Source organism: Egretta garzetta, unplaced genomic scaffold, assembly GCF_000687185.1.
Source record: "Egretta garzetta isolate BGI_Z169 unplaced genomic scaffold, ASM68718v1 scaffold34, whole genome shotgun sequence".
NCBI classification, from domain to species: Eukaryota; Metazoa; Chordata; class Aves; order Pelecaniformes; family Ardeidae; genus Egretta; species Egretta garzetta.
The window spans coordinates 345,538-354,909 of record NW_009259586.1 but is presented as its reverse complement, the minus strand read 5'-3'; the positions used below and the strand labels follow the sequence as shown (position 1 = coordinate 354,909).

Below are 9,372 nucleotides of genomic sequence, written 5' to 3'. Positions count from 1 at the left end.
CCTCGGCCAGGATCACCTGCGGGACAGCCCCCGGCGCCATCAGTGTCCCCGGGGGGGTAGGGGGGGGTGTCCCCGTCCCCCTTCCCATCCCCCCCTCACCCCGTTACCTGCTCCGGGGGGATGCGTCCCTCCCGTGCCACCATCTCCCGCAGCTCGGCCACGGTGCCGCGCAGGGGCACAGCCAGCCCCACCCGCACGAACCGCCGGCGCTCGCACTGCAGCACCAGGGTGACGTTGAGAGCCCTGGGGACACCGGGAGAAACACACGCACGCACACACATGCACACACGCACGCACACACAGACCCCCCTCAGCTGGGAACGCCGCCGCGCTGAGCCCCGACGCCGCTCATGGCCACGTCGGAGGGATCCACGTCCCAGCGTGGAGGCTCTGACTCCGGGGTAGCAAACACCCATCGGATGCAGCTCCTGCAGCAGTGGCCGTCCCCTGTCCCAACGCTGCCACCACCTCCCCAATTAATTATTTACCCCAAAATATACAAATTAGTCTAATTGGAGCCCAAATCCCACCAAGCAGCGTTCGTGCCTCTCGTTGTGCCAGCGAGCGGCTGGGGAGGCGCAGGGCCGGGCTCACCTGGTCTGGCGCAGCGGGATGGGCAGGGAGATGCACAGGAAGGGGTCGAAGGTGTTGCTCTGCTTCAGGCAGTGAGGACACGTCAGGGAGGACCTGCAAAGCATGGCCGGGGCACGTCACCGGCACGGGGACAGCACCCCCGGAGTCCCCGCCCTGAAGCTGCAGCACCCTGCCACTGGTACCGCACCCCGGGCACCGCACCCTGGGCACCACACCCACAGGGCTCGGATGGCCCCAGCGTCCCGCAGGGTTTGCACCACCTCCTGCCAGGGTGAGGCACCGCAGCCTGTACCCGCCTGCCCAGCCCAACAGTCCGTTCACTCTGAAACCTAATGAGGGTCCCTGCAGTAATCGGTGCTACAGGAGCCAGAGTGAAATCCCAGGGCTGGGGCGTCTCCCACTCCCACACGTGGCTGTGGCCCTGAACCCCCCCCCAGATCCTGCTCCCCCTCCCAAGGGCTCACAGCGCCTGGGGTGGCTTCTGGCTCCTGGAGGCTTTGGGGTGACCCCAGCCTGCCCAGGTGGGGTTTAAGCAGGGAAAACGCCTTGGGGTGCTGGGAGGGGACAGGACCCCTCCTGAAAAGCAAAGCAGTGGCCAGGCTGCAGGGAGGAGGCAACGACAGGCAGCAAACAGGCGGGTGCCTGCAGCCCCACGCCACACCCCGGCGTGGCCCAGGCTGGCCCCACGCCCACCTGACACCCATGGCCAGAGGCAGGGCGGGGGCTGGTGACCATCCCACTGGTCAGCTGCCCCCAGGGGACACCACCGTCCTGCCGCACTCCCTGTCTGCCTGCCACCACCACAGGGACGGATCCTGCACCCGCCGGGGTGGGATCCCCATCAGCACCGCAGGGATGGATCCTGCACCCGCCGGGGTGGGATCCCCATCAGCACCGCAGGGACGGGTCCTGCACCGCCAGGGTGGCACTCCCAGCACTCCCAGCCTGGCTGTGCCACACACACACTGCCCGTTTCCCCGGGGCTGCCAGCTCAGCCCATCTGGGCCCCACCATGGCACAACTGCCGGCTGCCACCGGGGCGGCCCAGGTCCCCCTGCCAGCGGGGAGGCTCCCCCATCTCCCCCAGCATCCCGCAGGAGATGCTCCACCAAAGCCTGGCTTAAACGAACCTTTAACGGACCCACCACCTTCCCCCTTATTTCTTTTCAATTCTGCCTTTTTTTTTTCCTCCTTTGGAAAAATAAATTAAAAACCAAATCAAAATCCCGAGCCCTTGTTATCCGTCACCTCAAAGAGCCACCGAGCTCCCCGGGAAGCAGCCGCACCAATTAATAAATCCTTTTGTGTGCAGACGGGCCCTGGCACGCGGAAGGGGGTGGATAATTAAAGCGCCTTTTGTTCGTACTGGGCAGGGGATTGAGAGAGGAGGGAGGACTTGTGGTGCCAGATGTGGCCCCTGACACCTGCAGGGCCATGGCACGGGGATGGGGTGGCCAGATGCTGGCCCACCCAAGCACCCCGGGAGTTTCAGCTAGACGAAATGTGTGGGGTGTCCCATCATCCACGGGCAGGCTTGGGACAACCCGGATCCTGAGTCCTGTGAAGGACCACAGAACAGTCTGGGTTGAGGGGGACCTTTACAGATCATCCAATCCAACCCCCTGGCCACAGGCAGGGACAGCTTCAGCTCAGCTGGGCTGCTCCGAGCCCTGTCCAGCCTGGCCTCTGCCAGCAATGGGGCATGCTCAGCTTCTCTTTCCCCATAGCAGAGGGGCTCCAGCCCTTAGACCATTTCCGTGGCCTCCCCTGGCGCTGCTCCAGCAGGTCCATGCCTGTCCTCTGCTGGGGACCCCAGAGCTCGTCACAGTGTGGGCCTCAGCAGAGGGGAAAAGTCACCTCCCTCGCCCTGCTGGCCATGCTGTTTCTGATGCAGCCCAGGATCTGATGGGCCTTCTGGGCTGCAGACACGCAGTGCCGGCTCACGTCCCATTTTTCATCCACCAGTATCCCCAAGTCCTTCTCCATTCATCACCCAGTCCATACTGGTACTGAAGATTGCCCCAAGCCAAGTGCAGGACTTTTGCACTGGGCCTGGTAGAACTTCATGAGGTTCACATGGGCCAACCCCTACAGCCCATCAGGGCACCCCCTGCCTCTAGGGATCAACGCCACCACTCAGCTTGGTGCCACCTTGCTGAGCCTGCACCACCCCACCACATCATCAACAAAGATATCAAACTGTACTGATCCCAGTATGGACCCTTGAGGGACACCATACCTTACTGGGTTGCTCTACCACCCACCACCACCACCACCCCAGCGGCACCCATGGAGGACCACCAGGGCATCCCCTGCCCAACCCATGCCCGTCCCCCCAGGCCAAGCCTTCCCGGCCCAGCAGCCGCCTTGCTTTTGCCAGGGAACAGCTATCTCTTCGCAAAATCAGCTGTCCTGGCAAAAGCCATTCCTGGGGCAGTGATAATGACAGGAACCACTTCAGGGTTCATTAGGGCCAAGGTGAGGCGGGCGGTGGGGTCTCCAAAGGCGGGGGGTGTGAAATGCCCAGGGAAGGTGTGTGGAGGGTGGAAGCAGGGGCAGGGCTGGGGTCTGCCCAGAGCTGTGTCTGTGTCCGTGCCAGGAGGTGACACTGGGTGTGCCTGATGTCACCCCCTGTTGCCCTCACTCCCAAGGACTAGGCATTCACCCACACCCAAAAACCGCCCCTGGCACGCAGTTCAGACCCTGCTCTGGATCAGTCAATACCCAGACCAATTTGCCCCCTCTGGCCAAGAGTTGCCCCATTGCACCCGCACAGCCCAGACAACGCCGCCAGCCTTGCACCATGCAAAGCACAGCTCCATCCTAATGTTGCTGGTCCCGGAGCTTCCCAGCTAATTACCAGGAGCCCTGGGGCTGAGACAGGGGTGGGGAGCAGGCAGGACACCCCGCATGCTGCCACAGGGATTCAGGCTCCAACCCTCCCCCTGTCTTTTTTACCACTTGCAAAAATATTTGCCAGCATTGAAGTGGACCAAGAAATGTCCTGAAACCCCTTGCTCGGCATTTCGCCCCCAGCCGTGGCTGCACTGCCTGCAGGGGAAGCAGCTCCGCTGCCTAGGCCAGATGGGATGGCTGGATGGACAGACGGAGCCCCCTGGCAGGGCTGAGCACACCCCGGCTCATCCCTTCCTGGCGCTCGCAGAGTCTGGCCCCCAGCGGGCAGGATCCGGCCCTCCCCACTCACCTGTACTGCGCCTGGAAGTGGCTCTGCACGAAGCTCTGCCCACGGGGATGCTGGGCGGCCGGCGGGGAGCTGCCGGCACCGCTGCTCCCATCCTCGCCAGCCTACGGGGAGAAGAGACGAGTGGGGTGAGCAAGGCGCTGAGGTGACCCCCACCCTTAAGGCGCTGGGGACATGTCCCAGTGAACCAAGCCCAGCTTTGGTGTCTCCATGGCACGAGGACGGGCTGAAGGTGATGCCAAAGCAACCCTTGCCTGGCACCCACCGGCCCTGTGCCCTGCAGGCTCCCTGCGTGCCTTCTCCCAGGGAAATTTTGGGGCTGCCAGCCAGCATGGGGCACTAGGGGTTAAGCCCCTGTCCGCATCCCTGCCCCAGCTGTGGGCAGGGGGTCTGCAGCAGTGAGACCCCTAGGGGCCACCCAACACATCCCCATCATCTGGAGCTTCTGGACACCAAGGAATTGGAGCTGGGAATGCATTCGAGCCTGGCCAAAATGCTCCAAGAGGGAAAACCTGGGTGGGTCGGCTGGGACAGCTTATCCATGCAGCAGCACAGGCACCTCTGGCAGCGGACAGCTTGCAGCAGGGGGGAAAGCTGGTCCCCCCCACAACAGTCCCTCAAAGAGCCCCAGCACCCACAGGCACACACCCGCAGGGTGGGCAGCCCCAGCAGGGAGCTGCCCACAGCACCCTGGCACCCACCATGCCAGAAAATGCACCCATGGGTGCTGGGAGCAGCCCTGCTGCGGGGAGCTGTGGGGTGGGTGGGCGAGACGGTGCAGCAAGCAGGTGTCTGTGTGTCTGTGCTTGTCCGTGTGTCTGCGAGACGAGCTCCAGGAGTGGGTGTGCACGCTCCTGTGCAGGTGCCCACCTGAAGCAAACACCAATGGGTGCAAATGAACCACATGCAAATCACTGGAACCAGGGAGCTAAAAAAGCCCCGGCCGTGGGGACGCCCTCCCAGGCAGCTGTGCCAGTGCGGGGCTGCCAGCGTGCCCAGAAAACGAGACCTGCTGCTGCGTGTTTCCCCAGCAGCAAGCGCAGGCACAGCACCCAGCACAGCACCCGGCACACCAAGCCCAGGCACGGCACCCCGGCACAGCACCCTGCGCACAGCACGGCACCCAGCATCCCAACCCGCTGCCCCAGAGCTGGGCTTCCAGGGGCCACACGTCTGCAGTGCCATGCCACCAGCATCCCCTGGGCTGGCAGGGCAGGCAGCCATGGGGAGCGCTTGCTCCGCTCCCGACCTGTCCCTTGGCCACATCCCCATGTCACCGTGTCCCCCGTCCTGGCCCCAGATGGTGGGGTGACTGCCTCTCCCCCCATACTGCAGACACCCGACTTCTCTCTGGGCCTGATGCACCAGCCCCCAGCATCCTGAGCCACCCCAGCCAGCCGTGCTCCCCGGCTGGGTGCCCGCATCCATTCCCCCCGTCAAGTCTGTGGCATGTCCCTAAGCAACAGGAGGAGCAACACTGGTCCCCCTTCCCTGAGAGAAACAGGCTTGTCCGCGGGCCAGACGCTGCTTCAGGGTGGGCGAGGAGCATCCCCCCTGCTTGCTCTATGGGGAAACTGAGGCACAGCCCCTTCTCTCCCAGCTCTCAACAGGGACTGACACCGAGGATGGTGCTTCCGGGCTGCCTGCGTCCCTGTCGCTCCCTCCCAGGGCCAGCACAGGATCCTTTCCCTCATCCCAAGGGAAAGACAGGATGCCCAGCCAGGCAGGCAGCCGCCTTTGCCAAATTCGGGGGATGCTGCCACCGGCTGTGGGAGGCGAGACGTGCCCCACCCCCAGGATGCCATAGGAGGAGCCAGGTCCTCTGCTCTGCTCCATAGGGAATGTGGATGTTGGGACATGACCATGTTACACAGCCAAACCTGCCTGGTTAGGAGACACCTCCCTGCCCGCATCCTGCCTGCCCACTGCCCTGGAACCGCAGGGAGCCCCCGTCCCCATACAGGACGGCTTCCCCCCCTGCTACAGGCACACAGAGCCTGATGGCATTAGAGACGTCGGTAGAAAGGAGCCTCAGTAGCTTGGGAAAGGACTGGGTTGTTTTGGGGTAAGAGGAGGATTTTTTGGTGTTGCAATGAGCAAGACTGAAAATCAATGAGGAATTTGGCTGGGAGGTGGATTTTCCTCATGCCATCTGCTGGCACCGGGTCCTGCTGAGCCTGACCTGTCCTTACGGTCCGCCCAGGGCCAGGGTCCATCTGGAGTGGCAGAGAGGGGACCTGGACAGTGCCTGTGGCCCACGCAGCCCCTAAATCCCCCCAAACCCAAGGGGACACCTCCTTCTCCTCTTCCTCCAGCCCTCCCAGCAGCCAAGCCTTGTCCCCACCCGGGTGGCCCCGTAGCCCACTGGGTGCCACGGCAGACACCTCGTAGGCATCCATCTAACGGCCAGGATGGTATTTCCACAAGCGTGCCCACCTCCATCCAGGCACTTCAAAGCCATTTATTCAGGCTCACGGCCCCCACTGGGCACCACCTCCCCAAGAACACACAGGTGGCATCCCCCCAAAGGGGCCAAGATAGGGGGATGCTGAGCAAAACCAAGGATGCTGGGGGCGACAAAGGGTCCCGTCCCCAGAGCCAGGTGGGCACCCCAGGCATTGCCAGGGCACTGCCTCCAGTGCAGGCACCGCCAGCACCACGCCACAGCCCACAGCACGCGTTGGCACCTCGCATTTAACAAGCAAGCTAGGGGAGCTGCCCACTGCCAAGCTCTCCCAAACAGCCCCAGCCAAGAAGGGCTGGAAGCCATGGGGCTGCCCTGGCTGGAGGCTTTGGAGATGGGCACCACAGCCGAGCTCTCCCAGGTGGGACAGAGCTGTGCCCATGCCAGGCTGGAGGCCGGGCAGGGGCTGCCTGCGGGGTCCCCTACCTACCACCCTCAGCCACAGCTGTGATGCCCCAGGCTGGGGGCAGGGAGGATGAAGGACCTCCTGGGCTCCCCATGCCCAAGACGGGCATCACCCCCACAGCGGGGCCAGCACGGTGCGGACCCGGGCAATCGCCAGCAGCACAAATCCATCTGCTGCAACAGGCAGCGCCCTGGCAGGCAGGGCCAAGGCGATACCACCAGTACACATGGATGGAAGGAGACTTAATTACTCGCTTTGCCAGCAGCAAAGCCACTGTAATTATGGCGGGCTTAGCTGGAGGCAGGGAGGGACGGCAGGGGGCTGCATCTCCTCCTGACTGAGCAACCCCAAGAACTGGGGTGCCCTCCAGAATCAGGGTGCTCAGCTGGACAGGCTCCTGCCGATACCCCCACACTCTCCCTGCACCCCAACCACCCTGCCCAGCCCCACAGCACACGGGGCCCGACATCCTCCCCCATCACAATGGCCAAACCACACCACCCACAGCCACCCTCCCCATGCCCATCCCATCCCGGGGTCAGGGGGACAACTGCAGCCCGCCCCCTCCCAGGACACCTCTGCTTCCTGGTCCCAGACCCAGTGTGGACATCCCCCTCCCGCGCCAGGGTGTGCGGCCGCCCTGGTGGGGTCACCCACCTCCTCAGGGACGGGGGTCTGCTGGGCAGGGGAGGCGGCGCCCAGGTCCTCATGCATGCGGTCCAGTAGCCAGAGCAGGAACTCGAGGGCATCGTGCTGCGCGTTGCCCCGAAACTGCGAGCTGTGCTTGGAGACGATGTTCTGCAAGAGACGGGCAGGGAGGGTGCTGAGCCCCAGGCCACGCTACCCACACTACTAACGAACAGCCGGTTCATTAGCACCCATCACAAGACAGGGCACACCCCAGCAAACCCATACGGGCAAGCCCAGGCCACAGGGACCCACCGGCATCACCCGCCCTGCACGCTCCGATGGCACCAACTCGGAGTAACAGCCAGGGGAAGGCAATTCCCAGCATTGGGATTACTGGGCAGGTAGCAGCTCTAGCCCAGGCCCTGCCTCACCCCCCCCACCCCCAGCAGCCAGCCCAGTGGCTTCCCATGCCTCAGTTTCCCCAGCCTGGAGATGCCAGCCCAGCCACCCAAGTCCCCAGAAGAGAGGAGGGCTGTTTGTACCCTGTCCCCGCCTCCCTGTCCCCAAGCCGGCGCAGGCCTGTGGCACACCACATGTGCCAGCAGGGATGTGCCATGTGCTCAGCCACGGGACCTGAGGTCTGGGCTCGGGGTGTTTCCCGGTGCTTCTCCCCCTCCCCTCGCCCCCGATGTGCAGCTCCGTGCACAGCACAGGAATCGGGCCTGGAGCAGGCACAGGGGCGAATGAAGGCACGGTGACGCTCCCTCTGGGCACCCCACCCTGACAACCCAAGTCCCCGTGCCACCATCCCCCTGCCCACGCCTGGATTCAGGCCCTAATCTCTGCACCTCCCCCCCACCAGCCATCCCATGGCATTTTGGCTAATTAGCATTAATTTCACTGTTAGACAAGCAGCGCGATGCCCTTACAGGGGTTTCCCCCTCACCAGGGGCTGCGGTGGGAAAAACATGGCTGAAAATGCCGTGGGGCCGCAGTGAGGGGCTGTGAGCCAGGATGGGACCCAGGGACAGGCAGGGGCCCCGTGGGGTGGCTGGCGAGGCAGCGCTGCCAGCTCAGAGGGATCCCTCCTCTGAGAGCCACCTGGGTGGCATCCACGGGGGGGGGGGCACCGCCAGCTCCCAGCCCAGCAGTCCCAGGCTGGGGTCACCACTCTGCCTGGAGCGCCAGCAGAGCCAGGCTGGGTCCCTAACCCCGAATGAGGAACATGCACAGGGCTGGGAAAGCCACTGCCTGTGGGGAACCCAGGGAGGGCATCCAGGGAGCACCCCAAAAGGCAGAGTTGGGGGTCCCCTAGGGCCCATCCCTGAGCCTGGGCTGGCGGTGGCAGCGCAGAGCTCAGCAGGGAAGGACAATTTTGAGAGCTCAGTCCCAAAACTGTCACAGGGAGGGAGAAACCACAACCACTGTGTGGATTTTAACCAGCTGATGCGGTTAAACCCCAACCATCCGGGCTGACTTTAACCAGCACACTGGGACCTGCCGGGACAGGGATCAGTGCTCCAGCATCACCGGGAAACTCCCTGAGCCCAGGCCCCCCCGGCCACCCGCCAGCTGGCCCCGCTCGCCCCCAGCCCCGCTCTCAGCAGTACGAGCATCCCGGTACAAGCAGAGGGAGCAAGGCCACCACGCATGGGCTTCAAGAGAGATGAGTTGCAGACTCGGCTCTTATTTAGGCACATTAAAAGAAGAAAAAAGGTGGAAATTCATGAAAGACGCAGATAACCACCCAGAGGGAGAAAAGTCAAAGTGAAGGCTGGAAGTTTGGGGTTTTTTTGTTTTGCTCTGTGCCTAAGGAATGTGTGTGTTCAGGAGCAGAGGGTGTGGAAATACTGTGCCCTGCAAGACCTGGTTACTTTGCTACAAGGAAATTAAAGGCAATGAGCACCCTGCTCCCCCAGGAGCACCCATTGCACCCCAGTCGTCCTGGCAGGGTGGGTGCTGGGAAGGGGGGGGGCAGAGCAGCGGGTACCCCAGGCCCTGCCTGGGCAGGACCAGCCTGGCTGCTGCCAAGGTCCCTGCTGAAATGTCACCCGCAGGCACGTGTCCCCGAGCACG

At 63.6% G+C, this 9,372-nt stretch overlaps 1 protein-coding gene across 1 annotated transcript in view; it reads right to left on the bottom strand.

The window, feature by feature from the left end:
- Positions 1 to 7,614, bottom strand: part of USP43 (ubiquitin specific peptidase 43) — a 14,391-nt gene extending 6,777 nt beyond the window's left edge. The window contains 5 exon segments of the mRNA XM_035893358.1: positions 108 to 243; positions 595 to 687; positions 3,800 to 3,868; positions 7,346 to 7,464; positions 7,609 to 7,614. Of these exon segments, the coding sequence (XP_035749251.1) occupies positions 108 to 243; positions 595 to 687; positions 3,800 to 3,868; positions 7,346 to 7,464; positions 7,609 to 7,614 (423 nt within the window).
- Positions 7,615 to 9,372: the final 1,758 nt, after the last annotated feature.